The sequence below is a fragment of the Lissotriton helveticus genome, chromosome 6 (assembly GCF_964261635.1).
Source record: "Lissotriton helveticus chromosome 6, aLisHel1.1, whole genome shotgun sequence".
Lineage (NCBI taxonomy): Eukaryota > Metazoa > Chordata > Amphibia > Caudata > Salamandridae > Lissotriton > Lissotriton helveticus.
Genome location: NC_136067.1, coordinates 1,121,957,069 through 1,121,976,681, shown reverse-complemented (window position 1 = coordinate 1,121,976,681; position 19,613 = coordinate 1,121,957,069). Strand labels below are relative to the sequence as shown.

Here is a 19,613-nt window from a genome sequence, read left to right as displayed (position 1 = left end):
GTGCAGATGCTTTATCAAAACTCTTCCCTAAATAAAAACATTAAAATATGTGGCGCACATTTCCTGACTTTTTTCCCACACTCAACTAATTGAACAATGTACATTGGAGCTTCTTACTCTGACAATAATTTTTTGAGGCTTTACATTTTCTTAGACAGGAGAAAGATGTGGCTTCCTTTCTTGGATGGTTAGACAGGAGTGAAACATTGGCCAGTCCTCAAGAAGGGCACCTTCCAACTGACAGATTGAAACTAGAAATGGAACTAGAGTCTATGCAGGTGAGTTTCTGTCTTGACATATTTTCTTCACATTTTTGAGTCATGTATTTAAATATATGTTAAACGATTGCATGCACTGCTCATATATTATGAAATATAACATCTCTATTGCTCTGTTCTGTCTTATTTTGTTTAAAGTGCTTCAGAGCACTCTATTGTTAAGCTTTGTAAATAACAGGTGTTACGATTAGCCCATTTAAATGTAAACTGGAAAGATAGAAGGCTGAGTCTGCTTTCCAGGTATTGCGATCAGCACATCAAGGTCTGTCTCATTGGCGAGTGTTGACTGAGCTATCCTATCAGCATATAGAAGTCTCACCTGCATAGTAAGAACATGCCTATGCATGTCATTTAATGATGAGTCCAGTCAAGCAATTCAGATTTACTCATTTTGCAGTGTGCATGAAAAGCAGCTTCCAGAAAGCAAGAGAGTCAAAAGAACTTGAATATGTGCTTTGGTAAACCTTCCACATCACACGAGCCAGTTGGAAATCATAGAGACACATTGAACAATTATTTAAAGCATTTTCATGCTTGGAAACATTGGGGCATATATACAAGGGAATGGTGGAGCTTGGCGTTAAGCACAAAATGCTAACGCCACACTCCGCCATTCTGAAAACGCAGGGATGAGCAATCTTTACAAAGATACCGTACTTTCCTGTGTTCTCCCTAGCACTGGCACTAAATTAAGCTGCCTAGCACCAACGCAGTCAACCTTGCACCATAGCATTAAGGGAATGATTCTTTATGTGCAGGCAGTTGTCACTTGGATCGCAAGGAGGAGTACGATGAGACTCACATGGGGGAATTCAGACTCTGGGGTTGGTATTTCATCGGCAACGCACTTCGTATCACATCAAATATCCCTACTGTCATGGTACATCGCAAGGCTTAGGTCCAAGACTGTCTCCACTAACTGGAACGCCTTTATTGAACAACATGACATATGCCTATTCCAGGAAACTTGGCCAGCAGTCCCAGTTTTCTGTCCTGGATATTTAAATTACTATGCCCCGGCAAGCCATGGTAGTAAGGGTCGTTCATCAGGGGAGCTAACCAGCTGGATCCGCCAGGATATGGCCTTTAAGATACGGGAGCTCCCGACAGGGAGCCCAGATATCATTGCCATTCAACTGTTGAACAGTATCCATGGTAATATTGACATCTATAATATATATGCATGAGGGGTTAGAGTTGGGAGGAAATCAGATATCATAGCGGCCGTAGATGAGCTTTTGGATAAAGGAGCAGGTGAATCCACAGTTATACTAGTTGGAGACTTTAATGTAACCTTTGCGCCATTGGACTGCGAGGACAGCGACCTGTCAGCTGAAGAAGACGCCTTTTGGGACATACCTAATTTAGAGTTATCCTCAATAAAAAATGAACAGAAGCAGGGATACAATTGAAAGCACTCTGTTTAGAAAGAGGTATTAGGGCGCCCAATGGCAGAACCATCTCCGACAGAAAAGGGGTCAGTACTTTTAACAATGGTCACCATTCTAGCCGAATTTACTATATTCTTGTTGATCTAAAGTTATGGCACGCCCTTATGGACATGGTTGTTACAAAGCGATTGGAGAGCAACCATAACCCACTTTGCTCAACCTTCTGCCTTTTTCAATCAGATGATTCAATATACCCACCTCATTTAACGTCTACTGGTTAGCAAATATATGAGGAGGTTTAAATGGTCCAAAATAATTGTTAATCACGAAACACTATCATATATCAGTAAGGATGTGGAAGACGCGGTAGCTGAGATGGTGGCCCTCCGTTCTAGCACTCAATCAGTAGGCTCGATAGCCATTATTCATAATTCCTTATTTGATAAAATGCGGTCCGATCTTCAGAGACCGTATAGTGGTAGAGTCTCTTATGCCAAACCCCAACAAAACTGGGAAGCCAGCTCATAAATATTTTGGGGTAGCCACTAGATCATAAAACTTGACTACGATAAGGAACGCCAGGAAGGCATATAAAATAGTTCAGGCCAAGGCAAAAAAAAGTGTGTGGCGAAGGTAGGTGGCAGGAACTGAAATTAGCATTTACAAGAAGTAATCAGCAACACTTTTGATCCCTTGTAAAATGGGGCAGGGGTGCACATCCCCCTCCCCCAGACATCCATGTTGCTCCAGATTTTTGGGTAAAACATTTTGCCCTGAGGTATCGCAACAATGTTGAGGAGGAAAGTTAAACCTTAATTTTGGCCCCTTGCTATCCATCAGGCCTGGTCTTTGAGCCAGCAGACATTCAGGCCGCCCTCAATGCAATCACGGGTGGTGGAGCCCCGGGCATAGATAGGGTTCCTGGTGATGTTTTTCTACACAATAAGAAGTGGGGCAGGTATATAATGTTATTAGCAAACGCCATCTCTCAGGGTGACCCCATCCCAGAATTATGCCGGGAGCAGTGATTATACCAATCTATAAGAAGGGTGACAGATCTCTGCCCTGGGAATTATAGGCCCAGCAACCTCATTGATTCAATTCAAAAGGTGGTAGCACGTCTTGTCCGAGGCAAGGTGAAAGAGTGGATAGAAGATAATGATATTCTAACTCCGCATCAGGCTGAGTTTTGTGTGCACATAAGCACAATATATCTAGTTTTCAGTTTCATCCTAATATATTGGTGAATAGTGACGCTTGGCGAAGGTAGTATGTATGCCTCTTTTGTGGACTTGAAATTGGCTTTTCATTTAGTGTCCCGAAGCAAGCTCTGGGTGGTTCTCTGGAACCTAGGCATGTTGATGGATCTGTTCACCCTCTTTGCTCACCTTTACGAGAAAAATGTTGCTCATATACGCTGGGGCATGCAAGGGAACATAACAGACCCCTTTTTGGTTGAAAAGGGAGTGCATCAAGGGTGCATTTTGGTCCCAACGCTGTTCTCCCTTTTTATCAATGACATTGCTAAATTGTTATCTCTTATACCCACCAATGCTTCTACCCTAGCAGGCTCCAAGGTTCCTATCTTAATGTTTACCAATGACACGCTTATCATTTCAAAAACGCCTAGTATGCTGCAGCGTGGGTTGACTTCATTTGAAGATTTCTGCAAGCTTAGAGGGTTAAAGATTAATGCGGCCAAAACCAAACTTATGATTTTTGACAAGTATCAATCTTTTAGCAACAAAATTATTATGGAGGGTGTGCCTCTAGAGCAAGTGGACACCTTTACTTATTTAAGGCAATACTATAGTGAAAAAAATGAAATGGAGACCACATATTGAAACAATGGCATTAAAACACAGACAATTGGCGGGAACCCCAAGCAAAAAAATCAGAACATCTTTGACAAAACCAGTAAGTCCTGCATTACTGATTTATAATGCAAAGGTGGTGAGCTCAGTTCTGTACGTGTCAGGGCTTTGGGGGTTGGAGAAACCGACTATGCTAGCATCTGCCGAAAACAGATTCCTACGAACTCTCACTAGTCTCCCCAAGAGCATCTCTACCCTCCCACTTCTCAGTGACCTAGGAAGGAACTCGCTGGTTGATTTAGCTAGGCTCCGTCCCTTATTATACTGGCATAGAATATGGAGCACTCCCAAACTGATCGCCTATGCAAGAGGTCTTAGAGACGTAATTGAGGCTGACCGTTTTTCACAAAATAAGCTGGCTCAGAGACATCAAAGGGGCACTGACCGCTATGGGCTTGCCTGTCCTGTGGGATAAACCATCTAGTGCACAATCTCTATCTAAAGAAGCTATAAAGGAAAGATATTGGCAAACAGTGGGCAAAATAATTTCAGATCGAGTGATAGTACCACACTGACTGGGAGTTTTATTTCAACAAATCCCTGTCCTCGTTTCAAACTCTATTGGGACATTATAACTAAACCCCTTGATTGTTAACTTTATTTTCAATTTAGAGTGGGTACCCTGCCCCTAAAAATATTACAGAAAAATGGTCACCACTGGGAGATAACAAGTGCCCCCACTGCATTGAGAAAGCAGAAACTTACTAAGATATTCTGTTTGTCTGTCCTGCTTATGCAGCTCCCCATAAAGTCTGGCTAGTGCAGACATGCGAGAATCTGGGTACCAGACAAAGTAGTGTTGCCTTCAGAATTTTGATTTCGGACCCCTCAACCTGCTACGCAATCCCCATAGCCACATTTCTAAGGTGGATTGATATTGGCACCACATTGGTTTGTCTGGGCAGTCAGAAGATTGGAGTTTTTTCTAAGCATAGGTGTTTTGTAACTCATTGCAATTTGCACAATATCCAATTCTTGCTGCCAATTACTGTATTAATGATATGATGTATCTTCTCCATAGTCTTTGGATATGTAGAAATTCCACATGTCAGGGCTTTGCTTTAACTTTTGCATAGGGCGCTTTCTATATGCCATCGCTTATGTCGAGCCTTGGTACTGCACATCCATTTGAAATGTTTACATCTCTTATTATTGCTGGTGTTTTAATTTATCTGTTTTGATTTTTAATCAGTTGTTTTTTGTTAAAAATGTTATTGACATTTGTATGACTCATTGGCCGCTTCCCTCTGAGTTGTGGTCCCTAACCTATTTTAATGTTCTTATCATGTATATTCGGGGTTTCCCAGTGTTTTTAGTAATATGACTTGACTTTTAAGCTGTATTTTTGAGGCACTGATAACTTTTAAAATGATCATTTACGTTTGATGGAAAAATCTTTTGTTAACTTCTATTTTATTTTGTAATCGCTTTTTAAGACAAATTTGTCAAAATAAAGCTTTTGAAAGACTTCAGTTATGCTACCAGAATTATTTCCCCCTCTCCATGGCACACCTCTACTGCCCAGCACCTGAATCCTCTCAGTCCTCCAAACACAGCAGGCTGGGTTCTACCTCCACCGCAGACGAGCTCCCCCACCACAGCTGATCCCCATAATAGCCTGACTAGACCTCATAATCAATACTATTCTGGATGAAATGTTGTCACTACATAAGGACAAAAGATTAGACACATCATGCTCCAACATCACGCATCTATGGCCAGCACCAACCCTGCCACAAACAAACACTCTGACTCCCCATCCTTCCTCCATAGGCAAGCTTTCCCCTTCACTTAACGCTACCTCAAACCTGGATAAACCATGAATGGAAAGTTGCAGCAGGAAGCCAAAATGCTGAGCTGCACATATGACAACGATCCTAGCCAACCTTACCCTCAAGATCCTGGTCATCCTTGGCACGAAGAAAGCCTTGAACACCACATGCTCCCCAGCCAGCCTCCTCAGCTATCTACCATGCAATCTCTGGGAGATCCTTGAGGGTATGGGAGCAGAACTGCAAATTATCCACTTTCTCAGACAGATATACAGTGTCACAAAGGCGAGAGTGCAGTACGGTAGTGCTCTGCCCCGTTTTCAATAAGGAGGGGGTTAGGCAAGTTTGCGTGCCTAACCCCCTTTCTTTTTAACCTTTACATTAATGGCCTGGGCGATGCACTGATAAAAGACTGCCAAGAACTCCCTCAAACAACTGGATGCCCAATACCTCCTCTATATGCGGATGACACAGTTCTGATGTCACGCACTCAAGTGGGACTGCAGAATGTTTTAAATAGCTTTTCAGCCTTTATGCACAATCTTGGCCTTAGGAAGAACACCTCGAAAACCTTTATAATGAGGTGTGGTCATGGCAGTCAGAAGTGTTGGGATATGTATATAGATGAGTGGAGAAGTGTGGCTCACCGATTAGAGCGGCAGACCCTAAGGCAGAGGTCTGGTCCGGGACCAGGGTTCAATTCCGGACGCGGCAGGGTCTTGGGCTCAATATCCACGGACTCGATAATTCTCGCCTTGGTGCCTACTCTAATCATGGGTCCCACTCTGCAACTCTGGGCAATAGCTTGCTTAATCTCCACAACGGCCTCGAAAGCGCTAGGATGCCTGGCTTCACTTTGGGGGTGCCCAGTAGAGGGCATCTCACAGGGAAAGCCAGGAAGGGTTCCACAGCGGTATACAGCGCCAGGATGCCTGAAAGGTGATAGTACGCTTTACAAGTATACATACATTTACATTACATTTACATTTACATGAGCAGAAGATAGGGTTCAGTAAGAGATTTTCTTATCTCAGTATACTTTTCGATCAGAATGACCGACCCAAGCAGTGCTAGCAAAAGAAATTGGCGTTTTTAAAGACCACAGACGCCCTTGCTAATTTCTCAAGTAAGTTGGGTAGGATGTCGCCAGCAGAGCTCATCCAGATTTATAAGGCAAAATTTATCTCCACGGCCATGTATAGGGCAGGGTTTTGGGGTTTTGTTGATGTGTACCCCATACAAATAGTGGAAACGCGTTCTTACAATATATCCTGCAGGACCAAGCAGTATATCATCGTATGTCTGCCATTCCGAGTTGGGTATACCATACATTGCTGACCTCATCAAAATGGAGCCTATTCTCTTATGGCAAAGGATCTGGACATCGATAAAAACTATGCTTAATCAGGACATTTTACTGGATATTTTGAAATGGGAAGGGGCTCTAACTATCCCTTGGTTAAGGTGTGTCCGAGATTTTATGCGTGATCTCGGCCATTTAGAATATTTTACTGAGCCTAGCACTTTGTTGATGATCACGAGAAAAGAGCTAAAAAAAGAGGGCCTCTTGCCCCTAGACATACTCAGAATATCGGCAGAGATCACAAAGCCTACTGTGCAGTACTATCAAATGATTTTAACAACTTTTAGTATACACCCTTATTTAATAATGGTACCTGGTGGCTAGGACAGTTTTTTATTGACCAGATTCAGCCTTGGAATCTTCCATAAACTTGTAAGCTTCCCAAAAAAGAATGACTGGGCACGAGAAATGCAATTGTGTTCCTAAGATAACCATTCTGAACAATCCACTATATAAGTTGTTCTATTTTGTAGGTTTTATACTGAATTAAGGAAAACGTGGATTGTTACAATTTTCAAATCTATGGGGATTAGACAATGTCGCTCTGCGTTTACTGTACTACAGTTCTTGGAAAATGGACACATAGTCTGGAGGGTAGCAATGTTTTTAAAGAAAGAACTTAGTCACAGGAAATGCATTGTAATATAATCACCTAGTCTACAATGAGTTAAGGGATATTGATAAAAGTGAATGAATTTTACAATGAATTGCCTATTTTATATTTTCAATTTTGCTGTGTAATGAATTGTGTGTTTTACGTGCGTTTATGATTGTCTGAAACAGCAATCTAAAAAAGTTTTACTTGACTTGACTTAAATAGCAGAAACTATCCTATGACACAAAATTGACATCTGCTTTCAAACCAAAACCTGGCTGAATGACCATTCACCCCCTTTTATACTCACCTCATGGGCTTCTCAATCATTAGTCGCAAGGATTGCATTGGTGGTGGATTAGTTATCATACACAAAAATGATCTTTCCTTAATTTCCTTCCCCAATGCCAAATATCCAACCTCTGTATATCTAGGAGTTCAACTGTCCTCTAAAATCCCCTACTCCGTCAAATTTAATGTCATCTATCACCCTCTAGGTGAAAAACTACTGTTTCTTGAAGACTTAACACACCAAATAACGCAAAACTCCCTAAAAGACAATACAGACATTATATTAGGTGACCTGCACCTGAATAATGCCAAAGATTCTACATACAAGCCCTAACCACCCTCCTGGAAGCCAACGACCTCGCCCAACACTGCATTAAAAAAGCTCACAATAAGAGCTCTACCCTTGAAGCAATAAACTCTAAGCATAACATCTTGTCCCCCGACTCTATCCTACCCACTGACTGGACTGACCACCACATACTTCTTTTCAGTCTCAGTGCCATTTAACCTAAGGTCCACACCCAAACTATCTGTCCCAGGCACTGGGCGAGGAACATACATTGAATCCCCCAGACAGAGTTAGAACCATTAGTCAGTTCCAAAATTCTACCTCCACCCAGCATCACAACCCCCGATGATCTCACCGCCCAACACAACATAAAAATGGCAGAACTCCTTGACACAGTCACCCCTCTGAAACTCAAGAAATCAAGAAGTATCCCTTCCAGATCCTGGTTTAATAAAGACCTTAACAAAGAGATGTGACAACTCCAATGGGCTGAAAGGAATTGGAGACAACAACCCTCGTTAACCCATCTCTCGATCCTCCAAACTGAACACATAAAATAGAAAAAACGCATATTCATAAAAAAATCCTCCTTCTTCCGAGCCCAACTTGACTGGTCTAGGAACAAACCTAAATAGCTTTTCAACATCATCAAACAGCAAAGCTCTTCTTTCCCTCAACAGTCAATTAATGACTCAATTAGAGCGGTCCGGAATTTGCAACATTCTTCTATGAAAAAGATATCTAACATTGAACTTTCCTTTGAACCACACACCTCCCCACCCTACTTCAAGGGTGCCCCACTCAGCAAAGAGGGTCCACCCAAGACTCTACCACCAACTAATAGTTGTCTTCCAAATCTCCCCCTCTCAGCAGTCCAGATCACAAACCCTAATCTCTTGCAATTGAAAAATGGTGCAACTTGGAATTAATTTGACCATATCACTGAAGAAGAATTGCTCGAATGACTTGCTTGCATGAAGCCAAGATTGCACATCTCTTACCCTCCTCCCTGCAGCACTTGTCAAAAATCTCAGTCACATCATCTCTCATTAAATGGACCAAAATCCTTAACTCCTCCCTATGGAGTGGCTCCATGCCAGCCCCCCTCAACTCAGCCCCATCACCCACCCTCATCAAAAAACCAGATGCCAACCAAAACGACCTTAATAATTACAGACCTATCACTAACCTCCCTCTCCTTGTCAAAACCATCCAAAACTGTGTGCTTGTATGCACAACTCAACAACCACATTGAAAAATACAACCTGCAACACGCCTTCCAATTGGGTTCAGGAAAAGCTCCAGTACAGAGAGAGCAATCCTGAACATCACAGCATCACAGATGACCTACACAGATCTCTGGATGATGGCCAGGCCTGTCTCCTATTCCTCATGGACATCTCAGCTGCCTTTGATATTGTCAACCATGACATCCTCATAAACACTCTTGTACAGTGTACAGGCATCTATGGAACTGCCCTTCAGTGGTTTGCTTCTTTCCTGAACCAACACTCACAGCTAATAAAACCAAACAAATCCACCTCAAAAGAAACACCAGTCTCACAAGGATTGTGTTCCTCTAGGTTCAATCTTGTCTCCTGTCCTATTCAACCTCCATATGGAACCCCTTGCAAAAGTCTGGAAAGAAGCCGGAATTGCCAATGCAGATGACACCCAAAGCTACATGACATTCTTGTCAGTTAAAGATATCTAGCACCTAAACAACACTCTCTCAACTGTACAATCCTGAAGAACCAGCACCCATCTTCAGCTCAACCCCAACAAAACTGAACTCCTCTTCATTCAGCAGAAAGTTATTTCCTGTAAATATCTGGCTCGACAACCTCACTGCATTCAATTCAAACTATCCATCTTCATTTCTGTCAAATCTCTAGGAATTAGTTCACAAAAACCTGCACATGAAAGAGCATATTAATGCCTCAGCTAAAAGTGACTTCTACACGTTGAAAGCTACACTCCATGCAGCGGCCAGACTACTGTCGTGAGAGTTGCTTGATCACATCACTTCTGCTCTTAAGAAACTCAACTGGCTACCAATTGAGGCAAGATGTATACTCAAAACTGCTTACATAACCCACAAAGTTTACACGTAAAATCAGTCAATCTTGCTACCAAACTTTCAAAAGCTGGCCAAAAGAGACCTCTTTAAAGCTCTAACAGTCTACTCATGATTCTGCCCAAATTTAAGAAAGAAAAATCTCGCACCCGCTCCTTTTCCGGGAATGCTCCTAGAATCAGGAACTCGCTGCCTCAGGATTTACATGACAATCTATCATTCCCCCTCCTTAGGAAAAAACTAAAACGTCTTCTCAATAAATATCTAAACCTTTCACCTAAATCATCTGATTGACTTGATACTCCTACCCCAAACTCTCCAAATAAATCTGAGCATCACTACAGTGGGGGAAAACTGTGCCTCTACTCTCTTCACCATCACAACACCCTACCGTAACTACCTCAGTACCATACCGTCCTCATATCCTAATGTCTATTGTAGACTTCCTTTATAGTCTGTCACTATGTACTGTATTCACTTCATTTACTAGTACACTTCTTTTATATTCTGTTACTATGTATTTGTATTTACTCCATATGTAACTTGTTTTATTGCTGCTGTGCTAACTCTGAAAAGTGCTCTGTTGCCTTCGGGTCAAGTTTACACTATACAAAACTCAATAATTAAACAAAATACACATTCAAATAGCTGACTAACTTTTGTCATGTTTGTCTTACAGGATTTGCAAGCTGACATTTCAGTGCATGCCCCAGTTTATTTAAGGATTGTGCAATTATATGAAACCTTGTCTGAAATTGCTTCCAAAGAAATGTTGACAGAAATTAAAACTTGCCTTGATAAACTGGAACTACGATGGAGAAGTCTGCCAGAGAAAGTAAACAACAGGTCTGTATATATCGAAATATCACAAAATGTTTGGAATATAGCCTAGTGCAAAACATGAATATGTACCTCTCGGTATGTGCACACAAATATACAATTGTTGTTATGAAAATGAGCAAACCACTGATTCTTGTCAGTGGGCAACTGTCAGTACTATCCCTTCACAGTCGAGTCAGTGTTGCACCCCCTCAGCTTCAGTCAGCAAACCAGCCAAGGGTAGGGTCCAGCAGGGAACAGCATAGCAAGATTGTCACTGTGCCTTGAGGCTCAATATTTTGCCTGGCACAGCGACAACTGGGTAGCAAAATATCGCCTTGCCCATGAGGCTCTGTAAAACAGAACCTGCAAATGCGCACTACCGTGATAAGGCGATATTGGATCTGATTATAGGTGATTACAAAGGCAAGATAGCAATTGATCGGCTGGGCCAATCCCTGTATGAGTGATTTAAAAAAAGAGTTTCTGAATTCTCTTAGTAGGATGGTCCAAAATTAACTATGTGAACTATATGATATTGAACTGAGCAATTAAAATTTCATCAAGGCAAGCTTTAAAAAAACTATATACATCAAATGGCATGCTGTGCGGAAATCAGTTTAAAGGGGACTGCTGACTGTTCACATGCTAGGCTTACATCTAACATTCGTATCCCTTGGCATTTGTGTTTATTCAGCAATTTTATGACTGTATTTAGAAAGATAGTCTCACTTTTCTCCACAAATCAGTAAGCCTTAGAGGTTATGATCATGTGGATCTGTTCTGCAAAATGGCATTTTAATAGCTAAAGAATGTTTTAAAGACCACTTTCTGGGCTTTAAGGTGCCATGCTTTGAATTGGAATATGAAATAGGTCACGGAGCACAAATCTTTTACGTTGTGTTGTCAATAAACTTTGTAAAATGAATTATGTGAAGACTGTAAAGAACCAGAATCTTAAGTACAACATATAAGCAGTTGTGCTATTCAAGCTTGGCAGTTACTATACTCCTTCATGCAGCAGGTTTGTTGTCATCATCACAAATGTGTTTGATCTGTTTGAGCGGTTTCAGTTTATAGCTGCTGGATTAGAATGCTTCTCTTTGGGATAGACAACAGGAGATGACTTCTTAGAGACTGTGCTTGGACCAAATTCCCAAGTGTATTTATGGACCTAAATTGAAATTAGCTGTGTAAATAATTCTATTTATGAGTGTAAACTGACATTGTTTATTCAGAAAACGTGAATTTACACTTGCAAATTAATTCAGTGAATTGTAGTGTTACACCAGTATGCTGTCCTTTATTTTGTTGTAGCAAATCTACTCAAAGGAGAAGGTAGGGATCTCTGCTTGTGAGGGACAATACTCTGATCACTTGAGTACTTAAATGCTCTAGATAGACACATTATCATTGTTGGTAGTGTCGGATAATTACTCATTTTGATGGGCCCTGAGTAAACACTCCTTTCTGATGGTTGAGAGTATGAAAATCCCCCAGAATTGTTGGGGTGTTAGGAAGAAATCATTTTGATATAGAAAAATGTTTTCTTCATTTAGAAACAAAAGGAAATGTTTTCCGGTAAAATACTTTTGCAAAGTATTTTCGCATAAAAATGTGCACTTGCTACATTTAAACTTGTGAGAAAGCTCTGGCAAAGTGGGAGTCATAAAGAACTACAGAGCTACTCCTGGAAATCTGCAAGTGTCACAGAGGTATTCAGTAAGAAGTAGGTAGTTATCTTGAGGGGCAAGATGGCGGACGCGATAGTGTCCGAGTGAGCAGCGCAGCAGAGGCTCCCGACCGGCTTCACAAAATCACCGCGATACGGACTGATAACGGAGCATAGCGGCAGCAGCAGAATTAGCAGAGACGGACTGCAGTCGTCGGAATACTTGGGAAAAATAAATTTAAACTCACGGATTTGTTTGGATAGCTGTCGGCTCTGGTATGCGGTTAGACCCGTGGAAGAGCTACTCGCGTTTCCTGCAAGCAGCGTGGCAGCAGCGATCCTACCCCTCCCCCGTCTCCACACCTGGTCAGCGAATTCAGAGAGATTACCAAACAGCAGCAGAGAGCAGAGAACGCCAGCAGCCACAGCGGCCACAATTACAGGGGAAAAAGCGTTACCCCGGTGGGCAGATAAAGATAATGGCGCCAAAAAACCCCAATACAGTGGTTCAAAGGCAGCAGAAGCCAAAGACAAGGGCGACTACAGCGGCAACACAGGAGATTAATGGAGAGGCGACATCGACAGTGTTATCAGCAATTGGCGCAGTGAGTACAACTAGCACAGTTTCTGCTGGAGCCTCATATGAGAGAGTCTCTCTAAATATGACAGTAATAGATACCCCTTGCAGTGAAATTACACCAGAAGTGCAAACACTAACGGATGTACAAAACTTGAACAAGGTGGATTCTGGGAGTTGTAGGCAAGGAGCGATTCCAAAAAAAATACCAGGAATCGGTAGTTCAACTAACTTTTCAAAAAGTCCTGATGCTCTGAATACAATTCCTGGTAAAATACCCATTACTGGGTCAGTCAGTAATAATTTAAATACCCTGGCAAATGAAGAAATGAGTCAACTCGAAGTGGTGTCAGAACAAATGGGCTCTGGGCCATCAAATCAAGGGGAGGATATGGAATCTATAGACTCTGCGGGAAAATTTTATTCCATGACAGACTTGTCTCAAGCCCTAGACTCAGAAAGTACTGAGGAACAGGAGTTGGAAAGAAGGGGCCAATCTTTGCAAGATTTTGAAAAATCTTTCTCTGATCCGGAACATAATGATTTATCTGATTCAGCAGAATCAGATCCGGAAGAATCTCCTAACATACTAAGACTGGACGACAATGTACCTAATGCAGTTAGCATAAGTAAGGAAGGACACGAAACACCCGAAATAACACTGGAGATTTTGTATCAGGTCATGCTACATCAACGGGAGGAGACAAGAACAGAGAACCTCCGTACTCAAGGGGCAGTAAAAAAACTGCAAAATAATCTGAGGAAAGTAATGAAGATATCTAATGACACAGTGGCAAGGGTCGCCGAGACAGAGACCAGGATATCGCAAATAGAGGATTCTATGGTTCAGCAAAATTCAAAAATAAAGGCTATGGAGGGGCTAAAAGAAGATATTAATTGGAAGATGGTTGATTTGGAAAATAGATCACGCCAGAACAATCTTCGAGTCCTTGGTGTACCCGAAGGAAATGAAGGATCTAATCCCAGACAATACATGATTGATCTTTTTACAGAAGCCTTTCCTGAACTAAAACAGTGGAGATGGGAGACAGAAATTCAAAGGGCGCACAGATTACCTTTTCAAAAGAGTCGACAAGATATGGCCGTAAAACCTCGAGCTATCCTGATCTCATTGAATAATTTTCTAGCTAGGGAAGCCCTTTATGATTTGGCCAGACCAAATAGGAAACGTAAGGGCAAAGATATTGAATTTTTTGTGCGTCCTGACTTTTGTCACGCCACGGTTCAACTTCGCTGGCAATTACGCCAGCTTATACCCCAATTTCAGGCGAAAGGAGCACAGGCTTTTTTGTTGAATCCTGCAAAGTTAAAGATAATCCACAAAGAACGTACTTACTTTCTAACTTCCGAGGACACTGCCAAAGAGTTATTAATTTCACTATGATCAGGAGGGGAGGAACATAAAGTTAAAAAAAAAAAAGAAGGAAAAAAGGGGGAAGCGAAAAAAAAAAAAAGGGTAACAGTAGTTATGATATGGTGACATGACATAATGACACGAAGATATGGTGACGGGGGAGGGAATGGGAGTAGGGAGCGGGGAGTAGGGTAGAAAAGGTCTTTCTCTATATGTTCCTATAAGCATCAATGTATCTCTTTTCTCTTTACTTTTTTGGTATTTTGTTCTCTGATTCAGTAGCTCGCTACAGTGATTAGTTTAAATGTACAAAAGATGTATACTATATGTTGAAGCATAAGGTCTTAAGATTTAAGAAGCGGGGCTAAAGTATTCTTACTTGGTATGATATTGGAGTAGTAGTAACAATATGATGTGGAACCATAGGGTGAGAGCCTCTCAGCGCTTATCACATCATCAATGAGAGGGACAAACCAGTCCCTTTGCCCTGATAGGTTGGGGGAGGGAGAAGGGGTGGGTGGGCTCAGGTCGAGCTTGGGGTGGGCTAGCTGGGAGGGTAAAATGGGGGAAAAAAGGGTTGGAAACAAAAACAGAAATTATCTAACGGTGTAGTTATAGGAACCTTCCTTACTTTTTTTGTCAAATGTATCTGCTGTCTAAGCTTTGTGAAAGGTATGAGACATATAATAAGATCTGAGATGAATTTTGAAATCTATGCTCTTATTAATATCATATTTATGTTGAATGTGATAGTAGGAATAGAGAAAATATATCAAATAAATGGCAAAATTGAGAATCTGTTCTTGGAATATATGTGGGATTAATAATAGAAAAAAGAGGGGAGTTGCTGCTCAGATTATACAGACGATGAAATTGGACATTCTATGCTTACAAGAGTCACATATTACATGGAACGATAGAAAAATGTATGATGAGCTGGGGATGAAATTATTAGTATGTACTTCACAAGGTACAACAACCAAAGGAGTAGCAATATTAATTAGAAAAGGGTTGGGGATCCTAATCAGGAATAAGGCTGATCAATATGGTAGATGGGCAATAGTAGAGATAAAAATTGATAGCAAAATGTGGACTATTTGCTCAGTATATGCCCCAAATTCAGACGACCCAGAGATTCTAAACTTCTTAAATCTAGAATTAGCTAATTGGTCTCCATTACTAATATTCTGTGGGGATCTTAATCTTCATATAGACATAAAGAAGAATGTACGTAACATCTCACATTATCAAGGGATTAAAAAAAAATCTTTTAAATCTCTAAATACTCTATTAATGGATCATGGGTTGTTCGATGTTGCTTTTGAAAAAAATCTCTTGATATCTGGATTCACATATTTTTCTTTTCCCCACAAAAAATCTGTACGTCTTGACTATTTTCTTATTAAAAAAATACTACTGTGCGATACTGAATTTGAGATCTATCCGCGATTAATCTCGGATCACAACCCGATTCTAATTGAAATTAAAATCAATTTAATGACTCCCCAGGTTAGGGCATGGACCTTTGACAGAAAATTGTTAGTGGATACTGAATATGTAGATATTATGACTAAATGGGTAAAAGAATTTTTTGATATAAACAGAGGGACGGCCTCAATACAAAATGTTTGGGATGCATTTAAGGCGGGGATCAGAGGAGAATCATTATCATATGTTATTAAAAAACAAAAAATAATACGAGAAAGGGTAGATCAAGGTTTTAAAAATGTATTATTATGGGAAAAAAAACTATCAACGGCAATTATTCAAAGTCTTCCAACTGCAGATATTGAAACGAATCTAGCAATTCATAAAGCTGCTTTATACAAATCTTTTGCTTTAAAATTGGCAGGGATAATAGCGACCCATAGATCCCAATTGTATGAGATGGCTGAGAATGCAGGGAAAATTTTGGCTAAAAGAACTAGGCAAAAAGAGGTTTACAATACAATTGATTCAATTAAAGATGAAGCGGGACATGTACATAATAATCCTGAAGAAATTCTAGAAACTTTTCGACAATTTTATCAAAAACTATATACGTACAATGAAGATTCTTATTCTTCGCAAGATTGTATGAACTTCGTTAGAGCTAATACTCTACCACTTCTATCTTATGATCAAATGTTAGCTCTAGAGGCTGAAATCTCTTGGGAAGAAATTGAAAAAGCTTTAAATTCTTTAGCATTAGGAAAAGCCACTGGACCTGATGGCATCCCATTGGAATTTTATAGGGTTTTCAGAAATGCTATAAGACAAGATATACTTATCACCTTCCTAGAAGCACAGAGAGGTTTTCCACCGGAGTCCTGGGCCCAGTCGCTGATAATGACATTCCTTAAAAAAGATAAAGATCCATTAAACCCGGCGTCATATAGACCGATATCTCTAATTAATACAGACAGTAAGATATACTCAAAAATATTAGCAACAAGATTGTCAAAAATAATTGTAACCATTGTATCCCGGTGGCAACACGGGTTTATTCCAAATAGGGATACAGCAGATCATGTACGGAGGGTGGTGGCTATTATGGACTGGGCTGAGGGAACTGAGACATCAATAGGGATCACCCTATTGGATGCCGAAAAAGCATTCAATAGGGTGACATGGCCCTATCTATGGGATTTGCTAATAATAAAGGGCTTTGGTGTGGGAATCATAACTGCCTTCAAAACCTTATATAGAAATCCAATATCATCAGTTAAAATTGGGGCTATGAAATCAGAAGTATTTCCTATCCAATGTGGAACACGTCAAGGCTGCCCATCCTCCCCACTCCTCTTTGCTATTTATATTGATATTTTTCTCAACCAACTAAATCAAGATGAATATATTGCTCCAGTGACAGTGGGGGGTATAAATTACAGAGCCCTTGCATACGCAGATGATTTAGTCATACTTACTACGGATATAGAGAGGACGTTTCCTAGAATTGAAGATCTGGCAAATAATTTCGGCTCCTTTTCAGGATACAAATTAAATTTATCTAAGACGCAAATAATTTATGTTGGTCAAGACCCTCCATCTATTGGCAATATAGTCCGTGAAGCAACATATCTGGGGATTAAATTAACTACTCCTATAATAAAAATTCCAGACCTAAATTTTGCCCCGATTTTGAGGAAAGCGAACTCAACATTGGAAAGAATAGACCATTTACATCTATCCCTATACGGCAGAAATAATGTACTAAAAATGCTAATTTTGCCAAAATTTATATATTTATCTAGAACAATTCCTTTGGAATTCCCGTTGGAGTATTTTAAACAACTTGAAAGAATGTCAGGAAGATTCTTATGGGGGTACAAGGGCATCAGAAGGGCATATAAAAAAATGATACTGCCAAGGGATAGAGGAGGATGGTCTGTTCCGCATTTGTTATTTTATTATCTCGCTACAATACTTCCGTGTATTGCACCATTAATTGTGGGCAAAAAAACTCCCATTTTAAATGCACACTCTCCTTCGATTTATGAAGTAGTTTTAGGCTTGGATTCTAATAATCAATTTCTAAGAATAATAGAACCAAGCTACTACAAAAAAACAAAATTTAAGATCATATCAGCAGCTTTTAAAGCATGGAGAATCATTAAAAAATTGGTGGGGATTTCCAAGATTACTAGATATACTCCCCTAAATTCTCCACACTGTTTCCCCCCCTTTTTTAGAGACGCAGTGATGAAAAGGTGGAATAATAGCGGTATATATTTTTTGAGTGATTTATATCCGACTAATGCAAATATTCTAATATCCTTTTCCGATTTACAACAGAAATTTAAAATTCCTTCACAAGATTACTTTAAATATCTACAGGTATCTAGCTTTCTAAACTCATTAATGCTTAATAATTATCAAGACTTAAAATCGATCTTGTTGATAGATAGTCTGTATGTTAAAAGGAAAATAGGATACTATTACAAAATTTTTATGACTTTTCTATCTGATGATCTTTCTGGGATTCAACATAAATGGGAAGAAAAGTTGAATGTAGATAATTTGATGTTGGAGGAATCAATTATAATGGCTAATAATATTCTGATTACAGGACGATCAAGAACTCAGCACTATATGGTAATGTTTAATCTCTACCACACACCGGAAAAAATTATGAAATGGGGGGGCACAACAGGTATAATGTGCAACCGATGTATGCATATAGGAGCAGACTCAATACATATGTTTTTCTCATGCATCAAACTATATGGGCTTATTCAGCAATTACAATTCTATATTGAAAGAATTACAGGAAAACTGATAACTCTTACACCAGAATTGATTTTATTTGGACTTTCATCAGATACATTAATATGTGAACAACAACATTTGATTTTTATTATGTTAGCTGAATATCGAGCATGTATAACTCAGGAATGGATTAATTCAATTCCACCATCGTTTTCGATGTGGAGAGCCCGCTTTTTAGCAAAGTTTAATTTTGAATCAGCTATATATGCAACCAAGGGAAGGAAGAAGAGACAACTAGGGATGAAAATTTGGGCTCCGGTACAACAATGGATCCAAGAGGAAATAATTTAAAATAACAAAAAAATTTGTATTTTTGTAAACTTCTGAATATGACAATGTTGTTGTACTACGCTGATATATATAACATGTAACTGTGTTAGTTTCTGTGTGTTTGCAACCTGAAAATAAAAAGGAAAAAAAAAAAAAAGAAGTAGGTAGTTATAGTTAGGACATAGTTTCCTTAAACAAAGCATTTTCTGTATTGCTAATTACTTTAGCGCCGTTTGACAAATCTTATGAAAAGTTTCAAACTAGTCTGCCAATCACTTCAGATCCTGTCTGGAAAGTTTCTGGGTGATTCATCAAGCGGGAACAGAGAAAAAGGGGGGCCCCAAAATGCATTTACCCTATGCAATTTCCCTTAGGGAGTTTACATACGACTACAGCCCGAACCACTGAAGGGAATTACACCAAAAGTGGCAGAAAGCTAGATCTTCAAGATTTATAAATATCTAGGGATCCGGAGGGTCAACAAATCCAACAGATTTCAAAAAGAGATCTGATTGGCTGCCACCACTTCAGAAAGGCAGCGTAGGCAGCCATCTTGGGACCAATTCCCAAGAAAAATAAAAAATAAAAGACAAGGGGGTAGAGTAGGATTACGCTGACCCCTGTATATATATATATATTCACTGAAAAAAAACAGGTTTCAGGGATGTTATAGTTAGTTGGACATTTCACTCGTAAAAAAACAGAGAAATTTGACCATTATA

General features: G+C 40.0%; 1 protein-coding gene across 1 annotated transcript in view; it reads left to right on the top strand.

Annotated features, from left to right (window-relative positions):
• SYNE1 (spectrin repeat containing nuclear envelope protein 1) overlaps window positions 1–19,613 on the top strand; it is a 2,361,447-nt gene that overhangs the window by 730,272 nt on the left and 1,611,562 nt on the right. Inside the window, exons 36-37 of the mRNA XM_078648775.1 lie at window positions 155–278; window positions 10,610–10,776. Coding sequence (XP_078504901.1) covers window positions 155–278; window positions 10,610–10,776 — 291 coding nt within the window. The remainder of the gene's footprint in view (window positions 1–154; window positions 279–10,609; window positions 10,777–19,613) is intronic.